Raw genomic sequence first — 27131 nt, 5'->3', positions numbered from 1 at the left:
CCAGCATGCCCCTTCTTTCAGTACCGAGACTGTGCATCTTAACATCAAGCTGCAAGACTGATTTGTACAACAGGACATCCATACAGGTGCACAATTTTATTGTCTCCCTGGTGAGTCACAGCACAAAAAAGCAGAACAGTCAGCAGAACTCCTAAATCCTGTTGAAAATTTCAGACATGCGCCATAAACTTAATAGCAAAAAGCTATGCTAACTGCCATTGTAATTAAGTGAAACTCTAAGGTATCATGACATATGCTTTTTAGTAAGAAAAAACATCTATCAAACTTTTAGGAAGTCTGGAAATGCAAAACAAAGAGCTATTATTCATTAGGAACAGCTGTAGCAGCCAAGAAGCTTTTCCAGATCATTACCAGAGCCCTGATAAGTATCTTTTCTAACTGAAGACTGAAGAGATTTTATCCAGAGGCATCTTATCTATGGCCTAAACTAAAACAAAATAAAACCCACATTCTTTTAGTTCATTCCCTTTCCCTGTCTGTAAGCAGATGGCACTTGGTTATGCAACAGATGCACGAAGAACATATAATATTTAATTCCATCTTCCATTAATTATTAAATTAGTAGAGGGTAGAATCATGGCTCAAATAACCCCATGTTTTACAAATCCAGCAGCCTGAATGAGTTCTGCAATTCAGGAACATGAAATCTTACGATTCCATGAAAGACATACCCAAAAAAGCACTGTTCCAGAAATATTACTTCTGTATTACTTCTATACTTCACTGTTCCAAAAGAGAAGACAACCTGCAGCCTTGCAACAGTGGACATAACTACTGATATTTATAGCAATCTCTCTCTTATCTTTTAGGACTGAAATCACCTTTAAGAGAAACTTGCAGGAAAGAGATATTTATGTGGTCAGCAGGCAAAGAGAGCACTGTATTTCCTTCAACTACATGAAGAACACTGGAAGTTTGCAGAATTTTTCTAAACACGCTAACATTTGTAAAGGAAGCCAGTAACTGTAACCAAAAGCAGCAGTTAAAAAATAAAAATTATATATATATAATATATATAAAATATATATATATACACACATGCTGCATCACCAGAAAGGTGTACTGACATGCCTGAGCCAGTTCCTCAGATTGTCTCACCATACACAAACCAAATTACAGCCTCTTCATTTTAACTAAAAAATTATCTTCTGAACACTACTACTGAGAAGGATTCTTCTTTTCCCCAGTCCCAAACTGGGACTTTTCCCAGTCCCAAGGGAAAAGAATGGTGACACTTGATGTCAGAAAATTATGAAACATAAAAGAGATTTATTCAGGATTTCATATCCTGAATAAGGAATTGTACACAACTTACCTGCACCTTTTCTTATGGGATATAAAAATTCTATACATATTTTTCTGTTTCAACTCACATCACACTGCCAAGTCATATAACCCTAAAGATGCAGGTGCCAGGTTTTAATCTCTAATTGTTATTTCTATGTCCACATCTGCTTGACTTTACAAACAATTATTATTTCACAAATTAAAAGAAAATTAACAGAATATTACAGTTTTATGAAGAACTGAAAATTAGCTGATGTCTGTCATTTGCTGTGAGTGGACAAATAAAGGCAATCAGTGAAAAATTTTCATACAGCAGATATTCTCTGCTCAGAACTCACTGTAACTGGTGCTATACCACAATTAGAGAGAGAATACACACTTACTTGCCAGGCTGCAATGGAAGATGAACTGGTCATGACTGTTTTGTGAAGCTCCTTCAGGATGGTATCTGGAAGCTCTTTGTGAGACTGTAACAGTTGCTTACATTGAATTTGTCTCAGAAGCAAAAACAGAGCTGGGTGCTCGGGGCAGTTCTTTAAACCCTAAAACCACATTATATCAGAATTGTCAATTACAAATCTCGAAGGATACTGTTCTTTTTTCCCCATTGGATCTTTATGGAAAATAGCAGTGCAAACATACTCAGAGTGCTTGCAAGACGGCATCTGTCCTTGCTCTGCACAATGAAGTGTTCCAGAAATTGACATACAGAAATAGCTAATATTTTTCTTTCTCTCCTATCCATCTTAAATTTTATGCCTGTCCTACCACCAAAGATTTCTGAAAGACAGATAAATGGCTGTCTTCTGGTTGTCGTTTTTTTACAAGTGTGAGGGGGGAAAAAAAAAAAAAAAAAAAAAAAGCCACCCCAAAAAACCTACAGTAGTTATCTGAAGAATGATCCAAGCACTTTCAGTTCTCTCAGTGAGCATACTGGAATAGAAGTTAACTAAGCATTTCCTGTAAAAAAAATCACATTAAAGAATGACAGAAAACTGCTGCTTTATCCATCTCACGAGAAAGAAAATTCTCCAAGTTACATCATGTGTTATTTCTACCTGTTTAAGTCATGACATATCCAAAAATCCTAACTCAAACCAGATCTGTTCTAAGAAACAGCGTTTACGCATTTCACCCATTTTTAAGTAATGCAAAATGTGAAAACAGCAAGTCCTTAATAAGCTTTATCTTTGAACAATGCACGTGTACGCAGAGACTTAATGAAAGAGAATAGAAGCTGTTGGCATTTGTGCTAATCTTCCCTGTTAGCAAGTGTGGAATTCAACGAGTGCAGGATCTGACCCATCATTGCCAGTTACAACAACTGGGAATCTTAAGTTCCATAACTCTCAGTGAGAGTTAGTTGTAACAGACACTTTTATTCTGGTTTCTGCAAAAGTTGTGGGAACTGAGTCCTTTATCCAGACTATGTAACTAATGAAAAAAAAAAAAAAAAAAAAGCAAGCAAACAACACCATAATCCCCCCCTGCTCCAGATAGCAGCTTGTATTTGTAGAAGTCTCCAGTACTTTCTAATGTAAGACAGGTTATCAGAAATGGAAAACATCCCTTCCCCCAAGCAAACCAAGAGACAGGAAAGTACCTTCTCCGAAAAAACTAGCACGTTTGCTTAATCTCATCTTTAAGATTTAGTTCATTTCAACTAATATACAAACACCTTAGGCAAGGAGCACATCTGCCCAGGGTTTGCTAATTTCCTACTTGAAAGTCAAGGGTGCATACAACTGCTACTTTGCTTATCTTTTGCTTAGCCTTTTGTTTACGAAGACGACCAGACACACACACTTGAAGCATATCAACACTACAGTCCGGTTTCCCAAACGTGTTGCATCAAGACATTTCCTTTTAACGATCAAATCTGTGGCTTCCACTTGTAGATCTGAAACAGGTATCACTGCAACAGACCCAAAGGTGGTTAAGTCCCCTGGAAGTCCCCCTGCCAGGATTTCTTGCCTCAAATTTCTGTAATGCTTTGCTTAACTCTAGGTTAATATAAAAAAGCAAGAAAAGAAGAAGAAGTCTTGTGATGCATTACACTGCTTGCTTAAACTGTTCAGAAAGTTATAGTGTTGCAGACAGAGTCAGTATTTTGGTAGTGGTGGTAGCATGATATGCCAACAACTACTGCAAGTTGTAGCTCTGCCAGAACAAACAGTTGCTACATTAAAGTTTATTCCTAAATAATCCAATATTTAGGAAAATATCCAAGTTCCTAAAATGTACACAAAATTTCCATAGAATTCTGCCCATATGCTGTTGTCATACCTTGGTACAAAGTGCTTCAGCTTCTGAGATTCTACCATTCTCCTCTAGACTGGTGATAGCTTGACAAAGAGACCAGTCTTCAAGAGTTTGGATGTAATTATGAGGAAGGTCATTTTCTCCAGCTGCAAAAGAAGATAAAATACTAATACTAGATAACTGTGTATGCTGTAGTGACATACCATGTTACATACTCCAGACCTGGCAAGTAAGAACTTTTTTTTGGAGTATCAGTGTGACGTGGCTTTTTTCATTAGTAGGAACATTAAGAGATGACAAGATTAAAAACAAGACAATGGAAAAAGTAATCCACTATTTGCGTTAATAGTTTGAGAATAACTGATCAAACAAAGAATTTTAATTCTGCATTTCAAAATGCCACAAACATCACGCAACGCACACCTACTGATCAAGGTTAGTTATTTACAGGAGAAGTTATGGAGCACTTTAGCCTTTTCTTGTCAGCAGTGCCCCCTTATAATATGATGATCTACTCATTTAGGTATCAGAATAAAGAAGTGCTATTTAAAAAATGCATCCGAGGCTCTGGGTGGAAACACAAGCTACAATTAAATAATTAACCCAACCTCTGCACTAGGATGTGGATTTTTATGAGATCAAATTATTACTAAGCAATTCTCATAAACAGGCTTCTGAAATTCATAACAGTATTACAAGATTAGAACATTGCCATTTTATTTCATTTTCTTTTAATTTAACGTTTTATATCTTACTTTTGGCTGAAATTGTAGATACAAGTGTCATCTCTAGATCTGTTCTCTTTGGTTGAGTGTTGTTAAGACAGCCAACAGTGTTTTCAGCATGACAGGCTGCCATTAGCACTGTCCAGGCAGAAGGATTATCTAGAAGAAAACAATGTTTACAAGCAACTCATGCCCCTTCTAGATGTCTGGCAGTCCATTTACAATGGTCTTTTCCAGATTAAGCATAAAGATGCAGCCATCAATGAAATGGTACGCTATTAAGTAAGAGGTAACAAGAAGGCAATTGAATTTCTGCAATCAGATACTTACAGCAGCTCAGCCCAAGGCAGCAGAAAAGTATTTGCCTCTAACAAATGAGCTTCCTCAAAGCTTAAGACAGAAACGTGGTTTCTAAAACCAACTAATACATTTTTTGTATAAACTTTGGTATGCCAGCTTGATTCCAACTACACAGACTAAACCTGAGTACCTTCTAATGCTAAATAATGTGGCAGGAAAAATCCCAAGATATTTTCTTCAGCTTTTAGTCATGTGGACTTTATACAGTTCAGCCACTGGCATGCAAGTTAACCTATCTGTGATTGCCATATGTTCCTACTTTTTGGGTCAGCTAATTCTGCATTACTCTGACTTAGCCCAGTAAAGAGCACCTTTGTTTGACTAGTAGAGTTCAGCCTATGTACTGAATCAGACAGAGATTAACTATGAAATTCAGCTAAGTTTTCAGCCCAGAAATGATTAATTTTGTCAAGGAAAAAAAAGACAGCTTGAAGATTTTACTTTACTAAAGTAAAAAGCAAAGTATAATGCCTATGAATAGCCATAATAGTCTTGAGTATACTTGGGGGAAAGTAATTAATTTTATTATTATTTTTTTTAACTTGAGGCCACACTGATATGTACTGTGTGTCTTATGTATTATTATCATTTCCAAGAGATACTCTCTGCAGTATCCTGAAAGCCCCACCACCTTATAAACATATTGAAGATGGCCACTTAACAATAGGTGAACAGCTGCCTACAGTTCATAACCAGCATGATGTAATAGAAAATATCCAAGTTCTCAAGCTAGACGAATAAATCTCTTCTGCTTAGTGTGACATACTAACACCGTGGGAAAATGTGATTTTCCTTTTTATCTCACATACAAAATACTTTTCTTCCATTGTGGGAGTAATAAATTGCCCAGGTTTTCAGATTAATTCTTAAAACTCAGGGATTTTTTTCCTTATCTGATTGAATTCACAAAGACTAAACTTGCATCAGAAGTTTAAATTTCTGTTTTTAAACATTCTCCCAAAAATAAATATGGACAAAGAGAAATAACAACAATCAAACAAAAGCAGGTATTTCATTATCACAACAGCTTTGTGTCTGATCAGTAAAATATCACTAATGCATTTGTGTACCGGGACAGATGAGTATTGCCTTCTGAATATTTTTTAGAGGATTGTTTCTCTCATCTTCTAACATGTGACATCCTGCTGCCAATTGATTAACTGCAACATTCAGTAGGACATCCTATAAAATAGAAGACAAATGACAGCACTGTAATCTAAATGATCAGATGGAATTCACTTCAGGATTGTTTAAGATATTGTAAAATCTACAAGTTAAGAGTGAGTCAAACCTTTCCATGTCTTAAATCAAGCGCATGTGCAATGCTTCCTGCCACAGCTCCCCCCTGTAAGATTAAAAAAAAAATTGGCTATATGACTAATTCACAGATTTTACAAAAAATGTAAGGCAAATCTTTTTTTTTTTTCCCCCCAATATACATTAACCAGATATACAAACTCTGCATAATGTAGTTTGTTCTGTAGGAAAGGAAAACACTAAAAATCTCTCGCAAACAATTACAAAGAGACATTCAAGATCTGAACATATCCACAACTTCTTAAAATTTCAGCTACATATAGAAACGATTTCCATACATTTATTTGTACTTTTTAGAGTATGTATTTGGAGTCTCTATTTGGAGAAGAGCTAATAGTAAGTACTATTAGTACTAAAAGCAGCAAAAAAAAAAATAGTGCATAATGCAATAAGTAAAGCTGACTGGACTAAGCAAATTCAAGCCAGATAGAATCTTTCACCTCAATTTTGCATATATATCTAAAACCTCATATAAATAAATTATTTACATATAATCTAGCTTTTGCTTATTGGAACATTTCCAGTAGATTTCAAGAAGATAAAAAATATAAAGAATCACTGGCCTATGAAGGACGCAAATAATTGGATATATGACTCAGAATGTACTTTCTTATATAAAAAAATCATATTAAATAGTGAATGAGCACATACTAAAGCATGGTATCAGTTTTTATTTTCAGTTAAGAAACAACACAGACACTATACTCAGGATGCAAGCAGTTCTTAAAACAATGCCCTTACTTTTGCCTTCTGTGGTGTATACAATGGAACTAGTCGAGACAGAAGAGACCAAAGGGCAGGATTACCAGGGTAACTGCAAAAAGAACAAGTATATCAAGCATTTTGGTTTACAGATGTATCTGGTCTTTCGTAACTCTTGTAGCCAGTTTCTATAAATAGCAGATGGATCTTCTATTAGAAAGAGAACCCAGTACAGTTATAAGTAGACATGGCGAATAATTGAAAACAATCAACACAACACTGAAGTTATATCACTGCCTAAATAAATAAGGTGAAAGATACATATATGTTTATGGTTTTTTTTTGTTTTTTTTGTTTTTTTTTTTTTGTATTTATATACATATATCAATAATCACAGGAAGAAAAAAGGCAAACTCTAGGACTCCAGGTCTTCCCCTCATAGTCTGAGGAGCAAGGAACTTTAAATGCAATTTTGAGAAATGCACTGTTTCTGAAAACACGTGGAATGAGGGTATGATGTGGCTTGCTAAAGGCGCTGATTAAAATTTCCACTCCCTATAACACATAGGTTACTCAAAACACATTTAAATATTGGCATTTAGCTAACAGAATTGAACTGCTTCAGAGGTTGTTTGATACTAAATAAACGTCCTGAAGATCTTTAAGTTGAAAGCTCTGGTGTGTATAATGAACAGATCTAAGAAGTCACCAATAGAAAAACAGAAAAATACTTGAAAGCCATGAAAATTTTGCCACTTGATCCCATAGATCAGAGACAATAGATTTCTTCCCACTGATTCAAAAAATCGTAACGATCTTCATGCTTGATTTTATTTTTACCTTTTTTTAAAAAAAGAATGCTGCAAGAAATTTATAATGAAATCTAGAACAATAACAAAATACACACCTGTGTATTGCTTTGGAGACTTCTCTCTGAATCCCCAGGTTTCTGCCTTGTAGTGCATAAACAGCAGATGCAATAAGGCACCTTTCATAAATCCCATCACTCCCTTTCTCATGTTTCAGTAACTCCTTTAGGGCTGCTGTTGCAAGCGTAACATCCTGCTTTACCAGTCCTAGTGTGCACAAAGCCTTCAGACTTTCTGTACTAGGTTCCTTTAATGAGCTGTTGAATCAGAGGGAGAAAGGAGACATTATTTTGGAGAACAAATTAAACTCACATTTAATATTACAATATTTTGAGTCCTCTTTCTTCAACACATCATCTACAATATGCTGACTTAGCAGACTATCATTATGGGATTTTGGATCAGGCTTAGAACTGTAGACTTGAGACCTCAGGATATGGAATACTGCAGTGGTTATGTACCATCTCAAAACTGGAACTACTTGGAAAGACTCCCAATACATTTGCTGCTCTTCCTTAGCAGCCATAAAATAAATGGCAAGGTACAATGAGTAATGCAGAAAATTGCTTGCTTTCCTTGAACATACCTGCACTTCTAAATCAAGTCAGACATCAGTAACACTGTGCCTGTTTCCAACTTTGCAACAGAAATCCAGGAAGAAAAAAAGCCAGAAACAGGGCTGCTGAGAAGAACTGCTCTTTCAGCCTCAGAATTAGGCTGTTCTGAGTGATTAAATACCGCCTACCACAGAATCACAGACTTGTAGGGGTCGGAAAGGACCTCCAGAGATCATCGAGTCCAACCCCCCTGCCAAAGCAGGTTCCCTACACCATGTCACACAGGTGGGTGTCCAGTCGGGTCTTGAACATCTCCAGAGAAGGAGACTCCACCACCTCCCTGGGCAGCCTGTTCCAGTGCTCCGTCACCTCACCATAAAGTTCTTGCACACATTTGTGCAGAACTTCCTATGCTGCAGTTTCTGGCTGTTTCCCCTTGTCCTGTCTCCAAACACTGCTGAAAAGAGTCCGGCCTCGCCACTCTGTCCCCCACACCTTAGATATTTGTAGACCTGGATCAGGTCCCCTCTCAGTCTTCCTTTCTCAAGGCTGAACAGACCCAGTTCACTCAGCCTTTCTTCATAGGAGAGATGCTCCAGGCCCCTCACCATCTTCGTGGCCCTCTGCTGGACTCTTTCCAAGAGATCCCTGTCTTTTTTGTACTGGGAAGCCCAGAACTGGGCACAGTACTGCAGATGAGGCCTTACCAGGGCAGAGTAGAGGGGGAGGATCACCTCCCTCGACCTTCTGGCCACGCTCTTTTTAATGCATCCCAGAATGCCATTGGCCCTCTTGGCCACAAGGGCACACTGCTGGCTCATGGCCAACCTGTCGTCCACCAGGACACCCAGGTCCCTCTCCGCAGAGCTCCTCTCCAGAAGGTCATCCTCCAACCTATACCCGTGCATGCAATTATTCCTCCCCAAATGAAGTTGGAATATAGACAGAAGTCTATATCAACTTCTGTCTATATTCCAACTTCAGGTAGTTTGTATATAGTTTCCACCATCTGTTAGTTATAATACCAGAGCCAATTCCACTATTCCACACTCACTTAATTACAAGAGGCAGCTTAACCTTATAACAATAGTATTCTCACATTTATTGGGGAATACTGGATACAATGAATGGCATTTTCCTCCCACTGTCCTCTGTTCCCTTTCCTAGCTCTGGGTATCTATTGCTGCAGCTGGCAGCATTCATTTGAGAGACACCCCTCAAGAATTAACTGAAAATTAAGTAGGACAATGTTACATTGCATTCCCTCCACTCACCATTTAAACAGTAGTGTCTTTGCAGCATCCACTTTGTTTCGTTTATACTCTATTATTGCCAAGGCAGTCAGGATATGTGTTTTATCTTGTTCAGATTCCGCAACAGACAAGGCTTTCTCATAGGCTAGTGAAAAATAAATAAAGATTCAGAATTGAAGTAGGTGGGAAAAGAAAAACCTCATGTTTATAAGGCCTCAGGAAAGGTACCACAGTAGTACAATATTACTACTGTTTCAGGTTCACTACGTTTTCACACCTGAAATCATATTGTGAAAGACAAAAGAAAGTTTGACTAAGACCTTAGGAAGCAGCTATATGCTAGGAAATGTCTGATTTGTAGGAACGTTTACAGCCTACATAGTTGTGCCAAGTGTAAACCAGTCTGGCAAGTAGTATTGGGATATCTAGAAAGAGAAATGAAAATAAAGATAAATAAAATAAAAATAAATAAATTTCCATGTGATAACATACTTATGAAATAATGTTTCAGACAAACACGCACAACTCCCATTAAAAATAGGGTTATTTCAAATGTTGAGCCAGCTGTTGTACTGTGAGTGCTTAGGCTTCTACAGTGACAATTTTTACTCACACCTTTCTGTCAGTCTCCCATCTCAGTAACACAGAACATGACAACATAGCACTTACATTAATCACTAAAGCTGAAGTGCTTTGAACATCACATTAAGCTCCTACCCAAGAGCAATTTTTCCAGAAAAGCCATTTCATGATAGCAAGGAAAGCTAAGAATACAAAAGCTGAACAGACAAGAACGAAACTCTCAAAGAAATGTAGCTTTCCTTAGATTTGAATAGTTCTAGCACTTTTATGAATACATGAATGATGAAATAGCTACCCACATGTATACTGAAAGACTGAAATAATCTGAACTACAGTTACCTTGGTTAGATGAACAAATCTGGGTAAGAGTAATCTTAAGAACCGCCCTGTAGTGCTTTGAATTAGGAATATGCTCACCTTGAATACTTTCTTTTAAGAGTCCTTTCTTGAAGTAGGCTAGTGCTATCCCCACAATGGCATCAAACTCAGTAAGCGGTATTGATGTATAAACCTCAATGGCTTTATCACACTCACCAATGGCACTGTAGAAAAAACCAAAAACCATCATTAATAGGAAGGATGTAGCAACAGTGCTACGGTTTAGAGAAGATGTCCATACAGTTGAATACTCTGTTTACACGTGGAAACTGTCAGAGACCTACTGCTTCACCTGGACTGCCACAAGTCCAGGGGGGTGGGTGGGATGCACCCTAGGGTACTGAGGGAGCTAGCGGAGGTGGTTGCCAAGCTGCTTTCCATCATCTATAAGCATTCCTGGTCCCAGAGGACTAGAAACTTGCCAATGTGACCCATCTACAAGTAGGTCTGTAAAGAGGATCTGGGGAACTACAGGCTTGTCAGCTTGACCTCGGTGCCAAGAAAAGTTATGGAGCAGACCATCTTGAGGGAGATCACACAGGACATGTGGGACAACCAGGTGATCAGGCCTAGCCAGCATGGGTTCATGAAAGGCAGGTCCTGCTTGACCAACCTGATCTCCTTCTATGACCAAGTGACCCACCTGATGCATGAGGGAAAGGCCACTGACATAGCCTACCTAGTCTCCCACAGTATTCTATTGGAGAAGCTGGCAGCCCATGGCTTGGACAGGTACACTCTTTGCTGGGTAAAGAACTGTCTGCAGGGCTCAGCCCAGAGTCTAGTGATAAGTGCAGTCATGTCCAGCTGGCAACAGGTCACAAGTGGTGTTCCCCAGGGGTTGGTACTGGGGCCTGATCTGTTCAGTATCTTTACTGATGACCTGGATGAGGGCAATGAGTGTATCCTCGGTAAGTTTTTCAGACTACACCAACCTGTCAGGAGATGTCAATCTACCTTGGGGTAGAAAGACCCTACAGAAAGATCTGAACAGGCTAGATCATTGGGTGAGGCCAATGGGATGAAGTTCAGAAAGTCCAAGTGCAAGGTCCTGCACTTTGGCCACAACCCCAGCCAATGCTACAGTCTTGGAGCAGAGTGACTGTGAGACTCTGTATAGGAAATGGACCTGGGGGTACTGGTCAAAGCCAGGCTGAATATGAGCCATGTCCACATGACCAAGAAGGCCAATAGCAACCTGGTTTGTATCAGAAACAGTGTTGCCAGCAGGGGCAGGGAAGTGATCATCCCTCTATTCTCAGCCCTGGTGAGGCTGCACCTCGAGTACTGTGTTCAGTATAGGGCTCTTCACTACAAAATGATACCGAGGCCTTGGAGTGTGTCCAGAGAAAAGCAATGAAGCTATGAGAGGTCTGGAGCAGCTGAGGAGCCTTACGAGGAGAGGCTTGAGGGAGCTGAGATTGTTCAGTCTGAAGAAGAGAAAACTCAGAAGAGACCTTATTGTTCTCTACAACTACCTGAAAGGAGGTGAGGGTCAGCCTCTTCTCTCATGTGAGTAATGAGAGGACTGGAAGAAACTGCCTCAAATTGTGCCAGGGGAGATACAGGTTGGACATCAGGAAATACTTCTTCTCTGAGAGAGCTGTCAGGTGGTGGAATGGGCTGCCTAGTCCCTGCAGGTGTTCAAGAAACATTTAGATGTTGTATTGAGGGACATGGTTCAGTGGGAAATACTGGTGATAGGTGGATGGTTGGTCTGAATGTCCTTAGAGGTCATTACCAACCTTGATGATTCTATGATAAGTCTGGCTCCAAAGAATGACATTCAATAAATTTTCCATCGCTAACTTTCACCCCTGGGCCTTAACTAAGTTTTACACCACTACATTCACTACATCCGAAGTTAGGGGCTGGGATAATACATCAATAGACACTTACCACAGAGATCTGCCGTAGTTTTGCATTGCTGTGTTATATTTCTCAGTATCCTCAGAGTTTTTCAGTAATGTAGCAGCCCTTAAAGTGATCACAATTGAGAATAATTAACATATTTTTACATTAATTCTCATAGTAGAATAGGCAAGTTTTTTATGCAAAAATCCTTCTATGCATAAACACAGAAAACATAAATAGAGCTACTTTTGCAAAGTTTAATGTATTGGTAAACATGCCCTCCAAACATGTATTTTCCTCCATCACCTCCCTCTATCACTCCTCTACCTCATACCAAGAAAAAAAAGTATATTAATTACTATAGAGAATCAAACTTTAAAAAGAACACCAAGAACCAAAAAAACAAATCCTGAAGCTTAACTTAAATCCCACACAGTGAACTAGCTGAGTGTAGCTGTGGAATGCCTTTACTTCCCCTGTTACTTGTGTTCTGCATTTCCAAACTTGCATAAGAGAATTCCCACACACTATGTATAGTACAATTAGTTGAAATGTACTGCTTAACTGAGAATATAAGGCTTACTGCAGGAAAAGATAAACTTTAAGCTTTTCAGCTGGTGCACAGAAAATGAGGACAAGGAACTTCTGTCAGTAAGCATTCCAGCATGTATAATTTACCTTTCATAAGCATCTTTTGCCTGTCTTTTTAGTTCCAGATAGTCATTCAAGTAACCAAGCATTGTGAAAGCAGATGCATCATCTGGATTTCTTTCTAGAAAATCAGAATTTACAACTTAGAGAACATAATCAGAAAGAGTTGTGAAAAAGCATTAGAAAAACAGTGCTACATTGATGCTACAGTGTATGCATATATAAAAAAGCACTTTGCCAAGTGCTTCTGTCAGCTGCTCACTGGAATCAGCTAGACAGGCTGCAAGCAAATAAAGGATACTAAGACTGCAACATGACATCAGGCTAGCTCAAAAATGTTTCAAATCTTACGACAAAGTACTGACACACTGAATTCTAAGTTTTTTGGCTTGCAGTGGTTAGGAGTTATGAGGCTTTTTTTTTTTTTGTAACAAAAGATGGAACTGTTTTGTCTGTACTGACTCTAGTATGCTAGTAGAACCTTACTAGTTTTAATATTACTTTAACTAATTTTCAATATTCTAGCTTTCAAATGCACATCCACTGCTAAAGTTACCTGCCATCTCACCTCAGACCAGAAAGGGGAACATAGACCCTTCCTGCAATCTGTATATTTTACAGATAAATATCTCCTTACATTTCTTATTTTAAATGTTTGCAACTTATTTTGTAGCTCTTAAAAAAAAAAAAAATAGCAACGGATTACAAGATCAAGGAACTAGTTTAAAGAAAATCCACACTTGCTCTATTCATCTTCTGGGCTAGATATATACAAGCCTACCACTGCATAAAGGCCACAGTGACTAGGAACCATGCTCAAGAAAATGTTTTTTCTCTTACTGAAGTTTAATACTACTGTGTGCTTTATATTGTGAAGGTGAGCAAAATCCAAAAACAGCCTTATGCTCAAACACATGGAACACAGGCAGAAAAGCTAGCATCTATTTGTACCATACAGATATACTCAAAGGATGTCTGATATCAGACACCAGGTGGCACGCGTAACAAGGCACAGTTTCTTACTTCGCTCAGCATCTGAAATGAAGTCTGGTAGAATGACAGAATTCACAGAATTGTAGGGGTTGGAAGGGACCTCCAGAGATCATCAAGTCCAACCCCTCTGCCAAAGCAGGTTCCCTACACCAGGTATTCGTTCATACCTATTTCATCCAGTGTGATAACAATAATAATCAATTAATAAAAAAGTCCCTTTATTCTACTTTGCCTGCTTATTTTACAACACAAAAGCCTTTCCCCAGTCTGGTCTAAACAGTCTTTGCCAAACCCAGTAGAGACATCACTTAGTCAGGCTTGCAATTCAATGAGGTATTTCAGCTACCTACCTGTATACTTGCTCATAACCACTTGGGCTGCTGGAATAGCATTCATTTCAACAATGTTGTACTGATACTGCTCAGTATCTCTGTTGCTTTTATCTTGCAGTGTTGAACATACCCAGTGGGCATAGCCTTTCGCTCCCTCAGTCTCAGGAAATAATTAAAAACAAACAAAAAAAATGTAAATTAAGGATCATTAAATCTGCCCAAATAACACTGAAATACTTAGAGACGGTAATAATTCTCTGTTTTAAGGCAGAGTCTAGGATAAAAATCTGAATCATAGTTAAGCAGGAGAATAAAACACTAATCTGATATGCTGCAAACACTCAGTCCTTTAGGCAGAAAGAATTCTTACATTATCATATCACTGATGGCACTCATGCAGAAATCACAAATGAGAAAAGTTCTAAGAGAATCTAAAGTCTTCTGCTTCCTTAGAATCCAGGATTACAGCAGTATCCTTGCTCCTTCCTGTTTATGTCTTCAGTTTATGCCTTTGTCCAATTTTGTAGAACATCACAACGTTTTTTCACAACTTATGAAGAAAGCTTCTTTGTCTACTGGGATTAAAGCATTCAATAAAATGAGCGCCTGCTATTCAGTGGGTCCAGAACAGCAACAGTGAATTCAGGCAATCTCATTTGGAAAAGGAGCCTAGCTGTTCCACTGCTGAAGATACAGCTGTTCTTTAAAAGTTAGGTTATATAAATAGAGAGACTAAACATTAAGTACCTATCTGCTATACTTACATGCATAGCAAGTTCAGTTGTGTGCCTGAAGAGATCCATAGCATCAAAGCTGCCTACAGCCTCTGCAACAAGAGCCTTCAGAGAAACATAAGTTGTTACAGTCAGGTACTTCAAAATGAGAAGAAACTCAACACAGATTATTTTCAGCCATACCCTAGGTATTTAACATGAAAATATTTTATTTTCTTATGCTGTCAAAGAAACTCCACCCCAATCTCATGAGACCCCACCTATAGCACTGCATTCAAATCTGGGACCCCTAGCACATGAGGAGTATGGACCTGCTGGAGTGACTGCAAAGATAGGCCACAAGGATGCGCAGAGGGCTGCTACTCTTCCCCTGTGAAGGAAGTCTGAGAGAGTTGGTGCTGTACAGCCTGAAGAACAGAAGGTTCCATGGACAGCTCACAGTATCCTTTCAGTACCTAAGCCAGGGCTACTGAAACACTGGGGTGGGATTTACTACAACAGAATGTTATGATAGGATAAGGAGAAATTTCTTTATACTAAAAGAAGGAAGATTCAGATTAGATGTTAGGAGGAAATTCTTTATTTAGAAAGCAGTGAGGCCCTGGCACAGCTGCCCAGAGAAGGTATGCCTGCCTGCCTTAAGACAGGTTGGATGGGGCCCTGGGCAGCCTGATCTAGCAGGTGGCAACCTGCCTGCAGCAGGAGGCTGGATCTGGGTGGGTTTTATGCTCCATTCCAACCCAAGCTATTCTATGGTTCTAAGAATAAATCAAACACTTTAAAAGTAGGATAAGTAGTCTTTGTTCAACTGCAATTTGAAACTCAAGAACTTTTGCTGCTACTTCACATTCCTCAGTACAATGATATAAAATGGGAAGTTTTGACACACAATGGCACTAGTCCTTATTTAGCATTCAGCTTCAAATCAGATATTATTAGCAGATCAACAGCATGGGATCACCTACAGCAATCACAAACATGAGTCACAAGGATTCTGTGATATTCACAGATGACCTAAGTACCAGTGGGAGCCTATCCAGCCCTCAGTGGTAGGTGGAAAAAGCAACCTCCCAGGAAGTAAGAGCTGAATTTGTACATGAAAGACTTACTGTTTTTAACAGTAAGCTGGAAGAGAGGGGAGCTGAGAAGAGAGTTAGGAGTGCCATTTAATGAACTAGTCATACAGCAAAAACGGAAATAGCTGCCACCTTATGAAGATGGTACTTTAAGAGCACTAGATAACGAGCTTCGAGAACAGCAGCGATTGTTTTTTAATAGCTAGTTTCTTATACATCTTACAATTACATCAGTCACAAAAACATTTACATGAAGATAACTGCTGAATATAGATTTCCTCTATACACTGTGTTGTCTTATCCACCCCCAGGGGAAGTAGCAGCTTCCTCTACTCCTACAGGTACATGCGTAAGCACCAATTGTGAGGAAGTCCAAATCCTCTTTTTCTTTAACAAAGCACAGTTTGATGTTTTTTCACATCTTACCTGCCCAATCCAACACATAAGGTAAGAAGGTTCCAGAGACTGGGCTACTTTGAAGGCTTCATGAGCTTGCTGTAGAACCAAAGGTAACACAGCTATCAAACTCTTGCATACACTTTTGATATGCACAGGTATTGTCATGCAGTAGTACTGGAAGAGCTTTTCACAAATAAAATTAAGTCATTACTAGTTCTGTGCCATACAGAATAACTTGCTAACTGGAAAAATAAAGCAGCTTAGACTTCTTAAAAATAAGAATAATTGTAAAAACTGTTTAAAACATCAAAAGTCCCCCTCCCTTCCAAAAACACTTCTCAACTAGATTAACTGTTTTGTTGTTTTGAGGAAGAAGCTACATTAACTGCTAGAACAATTAATATTTTAAATTTAGACACCTGGAGGATCCAGATTTTGAAATTTACATTTCTTTCATGTAAATGGTTTGAAAATTATTAAGCTGATTACTCTACATAAATCCTGAAGGAAAGACATGACTGTATATGTTCAGAATTCCTTCCTCAATGTGGCACAAGGAGACAAAGTCCTAGCATTATTACTCTCAGCAGCAAGGAATTTGTAATATCAAGTTGCTTTTACTAAAAATAATTCTCAGTCTCACTATCCCATTTCATAAATTAAATAAAATTGCCAAAATTCTGACCTGAAAATACGATAGCATATAGTTTTAGCTGCAAGAAAACTCTGAACTTCACTTAACAGGTACTCTAATTTTCCTCCAGAGAGACTCTGAAAGTTCTAAAGAACTATGGCAAATTATAAGACATACTGATAAACAGAAAGTAGCTACCTGCAGGAAATTCAAAATCTTAGTTTGTGACTAAAGGAGCTTTTGGGTCAAATTTGGTATGCATTCATTTGATTCAGACTTTCTCCATCCTTACAAACTGCTTTTATTCTATGTAGTCATTTGGAGAGCAACTTCAGCAATTTAGCCTAAGTTCACTTAACCATATCCAGTCCATAACAAATACTTAATTTGTGTAACTTTCATTCAAAGAAAGTATTTTTCTTGAATCTGAGAGAGACGCTCTTCACTGTTTGCTCACACTCCTACAACCACATATTCCCGTAAGAAATTGTAAAGGGAAACTGTATTTAAGGGATGGGAAAGAATTACCTCAATGTTTCCAGTCGCTAGATACAAAACCCCCAGGTTCGTCCAGGCAACAACATTCTAGACAGAACAAATAAAACCTACATATTATTGCTGTGTTCTGAAAGAGTAACACTGCATCAAGGGAAGAAAAGTTTAAAATGCCCACTTGAAACAGATGATAGCTGCCTACAGCACTTACTATTTCCTCAGCTTGAACAGATTTGATGAACGAATGTTGAGCAAGAGCGTAATTCCCGATAGCTGGGGGGACAAAAAAAAAAAAAAAAAAGGGGAAAATGAAAGGAAAGCCAGATCTAACCAAATTTTGTAAACAGCATTAGTCATGCATTGCCTTCTAATGTAGAATATTATGCAGCTAGGGATCTCACTGAAGACTTACCACTACAGGAAGCAACCACACCAAGTGCATTCCAATAAAGGTGATTTTTGTTGTCAAGCCTTACAGCTTTTTTGAGACACTGGAAGAAAATCGAATGCAAATTATATCAATAGAATAGCAAAAGTTAAGACATCATGTGCTAGCTTACTGAGATTTAGAGACAGAAGTTAGGCAGACAAGCATCAAGGTAGATTTTAAAGAACACAACAGAATAACAGGCAATACCTGTAAAGACTTCTCTAGTAGTTCACTGATCTCATTTAGGTCCGTGCCTACTGCTGTGAGGTGCTCAGCTTGTCGATAATAATTTATTCCAAGATCACACCATATGTTAGGCAAAGGAATCAATTTTAAAGCTCTGCCATAACACCTACAGAAACATGAATCACAGAAGTATTATCCCAAGCCTTTCCACATGAAAGATGCTCAAAGTGCTTAAAAACCCAAACCATCAAATATGCATAAATACAAACAAAACCAGGCAAGAATGGAAACCCAGTGACAACTGAATAACTTTCAGTTAGACAGTTATCTTTATAGAATCTATCTTGGTTTGCCTTATCCATCACTTATGAAATGATACACGTGTAATCAAAGTGACCTCAGGTGCAATATGAATGTTTTAATTATAACAAACATCAGCCATTTCTAAAGTTAATCAGACTTCCCTAGGAAGTACTTAACTACATACAATGGTTAAGATTTACTAAGCAGCAGCATTTTCAGCCCACCTTAACTTACTAGCAGCACAGAAGGTGCTATGGGGAAACCACAAATATTTTTTATCATGAGATTCCAGGGCCAGGAAAAAGGAATTCCCTCTTCCAATATAATTTAGATCACATACGTGGGGCTCAAATTAATGGCAGTTTTATAAAACTAATTACAGTCACAAACAAAGCTTAGAGTTTTATCTTGGACATTAGTAGTCCTGAGAGAATTGGGTAACAACCACTGCAATCACTTAATTTGAAGTTGAATAAATGACTGAATAACAGGCACAATACAGCCACACTCTGGAGGCAGAAGGAAGCACAGAAAATAGCAGGTGCTAGATGATGCACTGAGTGCCACTGTGGTAACCCAGGGAGCATTCTCTGAAATAAGCGGTGTAATTTAGAAGAATCATGAGAATTTGCTTTTTCTTTAGTCTTCACTAAATATTCATGTGTCAGAAGATCATCATGTATTTTCTTTTCTAAAATTAACATAGTCTAGAATATTTGAGACTCTACAGCGTGTACAGATGTGTAGAAGTACTTAACAGTAATGAATAAATAAATAAATAATTACCTTCCACCCAGTCTCAGCAGATCAGTTTTCTTCAGCATCTGTTTGCCTTCATTTTTACCCAGAAGCGATCCTAGAACTCGAACATTCACTTTGGCTGGTGAAATAACATGCACACTAGTACAGGTATCGCCAAGCAGTTTCCAAAGGGAAGATATATCAGGTCGGTTCTTTGTTGCCCTGTGATTTAATAATTAAGAAAACCCACAAAACAACCATTCAGGCATCACAATAAGTTTTTCAGAAAGTTTGCCACTCTGAAGAGTGGCACAAACTCAATTTAATTAATCAATGAGTTGTTTGGTATGTTTTTTTGTTTTGTTTTGTTTTTTTGTTTTTGTTTTTGTTTTTTTTTAAATCAGAATTCTTCCCACTCAACCTCTAGGTTTAAAATGTAAAAAATAAATCAGAAACTACATCAAAATATCCCAACTTTGTGGGGACTAAGCATGTTCAGAAAAATCAGCCATTATATATCTACTAATTTTTGCCATTATATTACATAGCATGAGACACCTGCAGAAACCTAGTGGACTTTACTCTGTAACAGCAGTTACTCCAAGGTTTAATTTAGGCCACTAAAGCATTTTATTTGAAATGTAGAACAGTATGATTGATGGAAGGAAAGATCACTTTCTCAACCACCATTTTTGATTGATATTTCCTCCCTTAAGTTCCATATATACACAATGACAACTAAAGAGAACGATAGGCAACTTCAGAAGTCTGAAAAAGTCAAAGGACTCTATTTTTTATATGGTAAAAATAGTAGTAATTTTATAGTTACCATTTACTCAATCCAAAATGCATTGTTCAATGCATTTTCTCTAAACTTTTTCTTCTAAAACAGAGGCCTGATTCATTTTATTTAACTGAAAGTTTTCAAACATTTAACATTTATTTTTCTCCAAACCACGAGTCTGGCACATTAAATAGTTAGTACTCACCTTGTAAAAAATTCAAGAGCTTGCTCTATGTAACCCACAGCCCTCATATCAAGGTACTTCTCAAGGGCTGATCTTGCCAGCATGAGATAGCATTCTCCAAGTCCTAAAAGTAAGACAAAGTTATCCTTTATGAAAAAAGATGCTTGCCTGACACTGCTTGCTAGAAGAGGTGGGGTGGTATAGGAGAAAGCCTGCTCAGTGTTCTGCTTTATTTCCTGCATGTACTAAGCCAAAGCACAAAAACCTACAGAAACTCTCCTGCTCATAAGAGACACTTTGCTCTTACCTCTTCCTAATCAGCACGAACTGTAGCACAATCTGAATATTAAAATACACCTACTTATATAAAGCATAGCACCAAAACTTGGTGTTTGTTTTCAGGAATTAACTAGAACACTCACTCACCTAGAAAGCTACTCTGCATTGGTTAGCCTTTGACAAATACAAGAACAGTATCAAAGCACACACAAAATACAAAACAGGACTATACCAAGGTAGGATGGGAATTTTTCTCTGAGATGACTGAAACCAACATTACTTAACCCTATTTAAGCAAGAATTTACCTTATATAGAAATAAATTGAACTATCAAAAAGCCTTCACCTAATACTGTAATTTTTAGAATTCTGGAAAATTCAAGACAGGATTTGGTTTATACAATTGCTGGTATTGGCTGTGACTCTGAGTGGCAATAAGTCATTGGATGCAAGTTCCATTGATTCTTAGTATTTTTTTCACAGTTCTGAAGCTGCCTTCATCATGCAATTGTACTCCTTATCTACACCAAGCCACCCATCTTTCTTTCTGGATTATGACACTGGAACAAATGCAGCCTGTATGACTTTGATGCAATCATGCTTTGTAAGCCTCTTATCCTGCCCACATTAGGTAATTGTTTCAACCACACAAGTCCCAAGGTTATAAGCTCAAGTACAAGAAAGCTGCCATCTAAAAGCAGAACTCATTTTATTTCCAAAAGTTATATTATAAAAACAGATACTGGAGCAGAGGTAGAATAAACTTAGTATTCAATAACACAAAACTGGAATGCATATAAAAGACACATTAAAGCAGATCAGTATAGTTAATTCTTTCATCTGCTATGATACTGTGCTTCCAACAACTAAGTTCACAAAGCCTGATAAAGACATGGTCAAGGGCAGCAGAAAATGAGCACAGCCCACCCCTTTGACAAGGCTGACTGACTCCACTGCCTTTTTAGTCATACATGGTGTGACTGCTCAGGTGAAACTGCAGCATTATTAGCTGGCTTCCTACATAAATTTTAAATTCCTCTGTCCTCATAGTTACACAGGAATAGTTACCTTTATAATTGCTCCTTCAGATTTTCATATTAAGAGCTCAAGTATTTGCAGGCTACTACATGCTGGCTTTCATGCAAGTGGATCACAGCATTCTGAACATCCAAAAATACTCTTTCATGTAGGCAGGCCTACCTATACCAGTTATCAAGAACCTCTCCATAAAACTGAAGTACTACAGAGCTAGAGAGAGAAAAAGATCTAAAATGGAAAATACAGACATATTACCTTTAAGTGCAGGTACATACTCTTCTGTCTTCTCTAAGATCTGCTGATAGGTAGCTATAGCATTTTCATATTTGCCTAGAATCTGCTCAACTGCTGCAGCTCTGTAAATGCTGTACACGTGGTCTGGGTTCAGCTCACTGGCCTTCCTGAAGGATTTTAGAGCTGCTGCATAGCTACCTCTGCTCACATAAGCCTCCCCTAGAGACTCCCAGCAGTTGGGATCCATTCGGTCAGCCCTGAGAGCTGCCTGCAAACTGCAGATATCAAGATTTAGATTTAAATTAAACGTGACATAAATTAACAAAAACAAATTATTTCCTTAAATTACATAATCTCAGAATACAAGCAGACAATTATACAGAACTTTTAGAAATGGCAAAACAGTGTTTAATTCTTCACAGAACAAATTAAACAAGCTTATCTATTTAACCTATTTTTGGCTTTTATTCAGTGTTACAACCTCCTTGTCTACAAGAAGCCTCATTATCTGGCTTGTCAGCAGAGATCACTGCTATCATGAGAAGACTGCATTATGCTAACTTCAGAATCACTCAGATCCACTTCCCAGTTTAGTACTGGCTGCCTTGTGATCAGCTAACTTAATTTCAAAACCTTGGAAGATCAATTAGCAGGATTTATAGAAAATGGTTTAAACCAACCACTAGTTCTCTTACTCAGCCACTGCTTTTGACGGCTGACCAGTTCTGAGGTAGTAAAGTCCACGATGAAGCCAAGCCCATTTTGCTGCACCAGCATTTGCTTTTTCAGTTACTTCATTCAAGATGGATAGAGCAGTGTCCTAATAAAAAACCAAAAATACCATGTAAATATACATTTGGATGCAAAGAACAAAATTATTAAGAAGAATATTCCAATTTCGGCACACCATTAAACTGTCTGATTTCTTGTTCTTGTAAAGAAGTAACATTACAGGAGCTTTTAAAAGTTGGCAAACTGAGTGGCAGAATACAGGAGGATATTATCACATCTTCTGTATGTCTTTGCAAAAAGACAGTAGATTCCTGCAGTTCTGCAGTGATAGATCTATTTTTTAACTAGAAAAGCATAAGTCTTTGTGGTGAGTCAGATACTTGATCTTATTCTGCAGATGTTCAAATGGAATCTGTCAAAGTGTGAGCTACTTTCTTGCTAATATCAGACTAAGAACTTCTTACACAATGCTACATAAGAAATACTTTCTTAAAAACATTCTAATCACTTTATATGCTTTTTCCAAACGGAACAAGGGGAGGATGGAAAAAAAAAAAAATGGCAGAAGTTAAATATGAGAAGTAAACTTACTTTCTCTACAAGTTTCTACTGAAAAAAAAAAAAAAAAAAAAACAAACTTCCTCTCTGAACCACATGGGATGACTACAACGTTATACTTGCTTACTCCAGCACCCTCTCCAGGTAAGTTTAATTCAGAACTGAAGCTTAAAATTGAAGCAAGTCCAGCTGTGAAAACTGCCAGCCAATGACATAACATCCATTTTCAGATCTTACTGTCAAGTACCAAAGAAACCAGAGGTGATTCCTCAAAGATTATTAAGATTAATAGAAAAGCCAAATAACCATAACCCAGGGCCTTGAATGTGCAATACCGTGTCTCCAAGCTCCACACTTAAGTCTACAGCTGCTGTTCCAGATTCTTCATCAGTTCCATCCAGTTCGAAAGCCTTTTTATAGCAACCACGAGCTCTACTTTTGTCTCCAGCAACATCTCTGTAGTAGTTACCTAAATAACAAAAGACACTTCCCAAGTAGCTGTCCAACTTTGCAGCCTATAAGGAAATACAAACACAATATAAGAGTGCCTTTTGAAGGATCAAGCATGCGGATAGGTCCAGTGGTAACTACTTAAACAGTCTCCATTTATTGACTTATTTCAGCTTCTTCTGTGCTATATCTAAGCATTCAATATTTCAAAGGCTACTTCAGCTTTAAATACTTGCAGAACCATCCACAAAGTTCATGACACAAAAGCATTTTGTATGGAAATAATAACCAGATAAATATGTTAGCAACAAACATTCCTTCACTTCACAATATCATCACTTTAAAATTCTACTCAAAATTCAACCATTACACTTACAGTCATACCTTACACCACAATTAACTCTTACATTTTCAAAGGTTTGAGTTAATTTTGTATACATTTGACACACTTGTTTATATATGAGAAACAACACCCCCAAAGCAGCATATCAACAGCTCAGACAATTTTTTTTTAAAAAAGCTTACAAAAATTGTTAAGAGTATTTAAAATATTCATTTAAAATACACTGCATGCTATATACTGCTGCTACTGAAGTGGGAGCAGTGACACTTGCTATAAATGCATACAGCGAGTTTAAGAAGTTCAGATTCCTATTTTTGGGAGCAAAGCTTCTACGTTCCCCAAAATGACATCAGATTAAATCCCTTGGATCAGATTCTGATCTATACATGGAGAAATCCACATGCACTAAAAAATGCAATGGTTTGGAAAAGCATATAAACTACAGGGGCTTTGCAGGATTACATCTGTGGATACACACTGAAACTCTAAGAACACATTTTTTTCCACCCTCTTTGTTTCTTTGCATTTTGAATACCGCCCTCCGCATTTCAAGACATTTTGGAAGCTCTGCCTTGGAAGCTCTACACAATGCCCATCTAAAGTCCCAAATTTATAGCTCTCAGGACAGAGGATTGAGAGAATCAACAAATCACCACCTCATTTGCCTTAACAAAGATCTCAATAATTAGCTGAACAGGTGGTTAAAAAAAAAAAAAAGCTAGGAGATTTCAGTTAACTACAGCTCCCCATAGTGAATTTGTTCACAGCTGAAATTGGTTTACAGGCCCTGGAGACCTGTGAATGGTAACAAGCACAATATTCAAGTCTCTCATTCCAGCTAGAGTACTTCACGCTTCCAATATAGAGAAATGTTGATTTAAATGAATAAAGAACCTTTTACCTTCAAGAAATGAGTGAGTGCTTTTCCTTTATCTTTTTTTGTCTCATCACTCATGAACCAATAAGTGAGCCCCAGATACTGATGATACTCAGCAATTTCAGCCCTTCTTTCAATAGCATTTTGAAAACTAAATAAAAAGAACAGAGATCAGATCAAACTTGAAAAGCATTGTATTTTATTCTCCCCTACAGCCTGTTACAGTGGAGAAAAAAAAAAGGTTTACCTTCTTTCTGCCTGCTCATATTTCTTCTGAGAATAATGGATGAAACCCTCAAGAGCATGGGCTTCAGCTACATCAGGATGTGACAACAGAAGCTCTTGTGAAATCTGCAAAATATGTCACTCTTTCCTGGTTATTTCTGTATGACATTAAGAGTTCTATTTAATAAAGAGAAAGGACCAAAAAGCACTAACCTTTGAAGCTTCATCAACTAAACCTTTGTTTAAATATGCTCGACCTCTGAAAGCTAAAAGCACAGGATCACTGCTTGCTCCCACAACCTAGAAAACCAAGTAATAGACACAAACAAGCTATTCTCACTACAAAAGCAAGGTGTCAGAAGCATGCAGTCTACATGAAGATAAAGATAAGAAAACCATTTCAAGAGAAGACCCTTGAGATTTCTACTGAAGAAGAGGCAGCAGATTGCGGAGAGCAAAGTCAAAGCTACTGAAGTCTGAACCGTGCAAAAGGTAGTATACATGGAACTGTGACACATAAAGAAGGGGAAAGGAGTTTCTGCTTGAAGCTATTCTACTCAATCTTAAAGGTACGTCCTTATGTGAAATGATAAGTTAATTGAGGACATAGGGAGTATGATTGTAACGGTAATTCAAATTCAGGTGAACAGTAGCCTCAGAACTAGCAACAATCCCGCATTGCTAAGCAAGACCAGAATAGATCAAGAGTGACAATTTTTAAAATTAGAATTGTGAGTTAAAAGCAGTTATAGAAAAGCCTAGAAAACAGGGGAGGGAAAGTGGCAAAGAGGTGTGTGTACTGATTACAGCATAGTTGGTAGGAGCTGTATAAATCACATAGAATGTAAAAAGGAGATGGGGAAAATACATAGCTTGAATTTTCAGGGCATAGAGATGAGAGTGCTTTTTTCCTTAAACTTCACTTGATCAGTGGAAATACCTGCTCGAGTGCATTAATGGCTTCTTCTGCAGCTCCAACATCAGATATTTTGATCAAAACCTCTGCTTTCAACTGAAGGATAAGGTTCTTCTGCTGCAGAGTAGCACCATCAGGAGTTTGAAGATTCTTAAGTGCTGTTGATAAGACAAAAGTTCCATCAAACAAAAATAGGAAAGGAACTAGTAAAGCTAATTTATAGACTGTTCTCTCTCATTTTGAAGAAACTATAAAATTTAACCATGGAAGTTCAAAAGTTCAGTGAATTTTAGAAAGGCCCCTCAGACATGTAAAAGAAACAGAATGTTTTCAGGATGTCAACCTCCTAAACAGAATGCTATGTTTTCCTGACCCATGCTCTGAAGAAGAAACAATGACTTTTCACTAACCAAGCTGTTCTGCACTTCAGTGTTTAGTAATATTTTTTCCCCTCTATTAAAATAAAAGATTTAACTCTACATCTGTGCAAAAGTTAACTCCGTACTGTTGCATGCATTGTCCAATCATCTGTATAATCTCACCTCTGAGAATCTCTGTTGCTTGTCAGCATTCTCGAAAGACAAGTACTTTCTCAGTTGTTAACTCTGATTCCATATATGACAAATTTCTGTCCGATCTGATAAAGCCAGTCTATCCTTGCATCCTACACCTACCTGCCGATGTCTAAGAAAAGCATAAGCGGAGAAAAAGAACATAGAACTACCTCCCCAGAACTCTTTCCCACTTTGGACATCCTTTGAACTCCAGGAAACTTTCTGCAACAACAGTACACAAAACTTACAAAGCCCTAACTTTCACCTTGAATTAAGTAACAAAACCTCCTTTGCTTCTAGTGCCAGCCTTTTGCTTCACTTCATGTTAACTAGATCTTGCGTAGAAGAAAATAATTGATTTTTATTTTCCACATCGTTTCTAATTTCACTGATTTCAAAACCATCTTTTCTTTCAGAGAGTGGGCAGATACCAAAGCTGCACACGGAATTCACCATGCTGCTCTAGTTCTTTATACAGCTGCATGCTAGTGCTCTGTTTCACTAACCATTCCCTTAATGACATCTGTGATACTGAAGCTCTCTGTAAAGCATTGGAGGGCAGAGACACAGTCTTACTTTTTCCAAAAAAAAAAAAAAAAAAAAAAAAAAAAAAAAAAAAAAATGAAGACTTCTCTGCTCTTGTAGGGCAGCTTCTTGAGAACATCTCTTCCCACAGCTGCATGATTTAGCATTTATAAACTTTGGATTTTATTAGTTACTCTCACACCTAGTTAGCTACTCTGGTAATCTCTTCTTAGAGCTTTTTGGTCTGCTCTGAAGCATGGCAAACTTGAAAATCATAATGGACTAGAACAGA

The 27131-nt window shown here is 37.8% G+C and overlaps 1 protein-coding gene across 2 annotated transcripts in view; it reads right to left on the bottom strand.

Annotated features, from left to right (window-relative positions):
• SKIC3 (SKI3 subunit of superkiller complex) overlaps positions 1–27131 on the bottom strand; it is a 47411-nt gene that overhangs the window by 9033 nt on the left and 11247 nt on the right. For both annotated transcript variants that reach the window (XM_048930523.1, XM_048930521.1), the window contains 27 exons: positions 25785–25918; positions 25058–25144; positions 24867–24970; positions 24644–24770; positions 23285–23464; positions 22355–22479; positions 21681–21934; positions 20131–20233; positions 19187–19363; positions 18119–18263; positions 17894–17972; positions 17693–17754; positions 17515–17571; positions 16380–16448; positions 14908–14982; positions 14162–14303; positions 12846–12939; positions 12213–12290; positions 10353–10477; positions 9375–9498; positions 7582–7800; positions 6714–6786; positions 5947–6000; positions 5726–5837; positions 4326–4454; positions 3595–3716; positions 1692–1850 (listed from right to left, as the gene is read on the bottom strand). In XM_048930523.1, the coding sequence (XP_048786480.1) occupies positions 1692–1850; positions 3595–3716; positions 4326–4454; positions 5726–5837; positions 5947–6000; positions 6714–6786; positions 7582–7800; positions 9375–9498; positions 10353–10477; positions 12213–12290; positions 12846–12939; positions 14162–14303; positions 14908–14982; positions 16380–16448; positions 17515–17571; positions 17693–17754; positions 17894–17972; positions 18119–18263; positions 19187–19363; positions 20131–20233; positions 21681–21934; positions 22355–22479; positions 23285–23464; positions 24644–24770; positions 24867–24970; positions 25058–25144; positions 25785–25918 (3209 nt within the window). The remainder of the gene's footprint in view (positions 1–1691; positions 1851–3594; positions 3717–4325; positions 4455–5725; positions 5838–5946; positions 6001–6713; positions 6787–7581; positions 7801–9374; positions 9499–10352; positions 10478–12212; positions 12291–12845; positions 12940–14161; positions 14304–14907; positions 14983–16379; positions 16449–17514; positions 17572–17692; positions 17755–17893; positions 17973–18118; positions 18264–19186; positions 19364–20130; positions 20234–21680; positions 21935–22354; positions 22480–23284; positions 23465–24643; positions 24771–24866; positions 24971–25057; positions 25145–25784; positions 25919–27131) is intronic.

The sequence above is a fragment of the Lagopus muta genome, chromosome Z, assembly GCF_023343835.1.
Source record: "Lagopus muta isolate bLagMut1 chromosome Z, bLagMut1 primary, whole genome shotgun sequence".
In the NCBI taxonomy this organism is placed as follows: domain Eukaryota; kingdom Metazoa; phylum Chordata; class Aves; order Galliformes; family Phasianidae; genus Lagopus; species Lagopus muta.
This window is presented reverse-complemented; position numbering and strand designations above follow the sequence as displayed.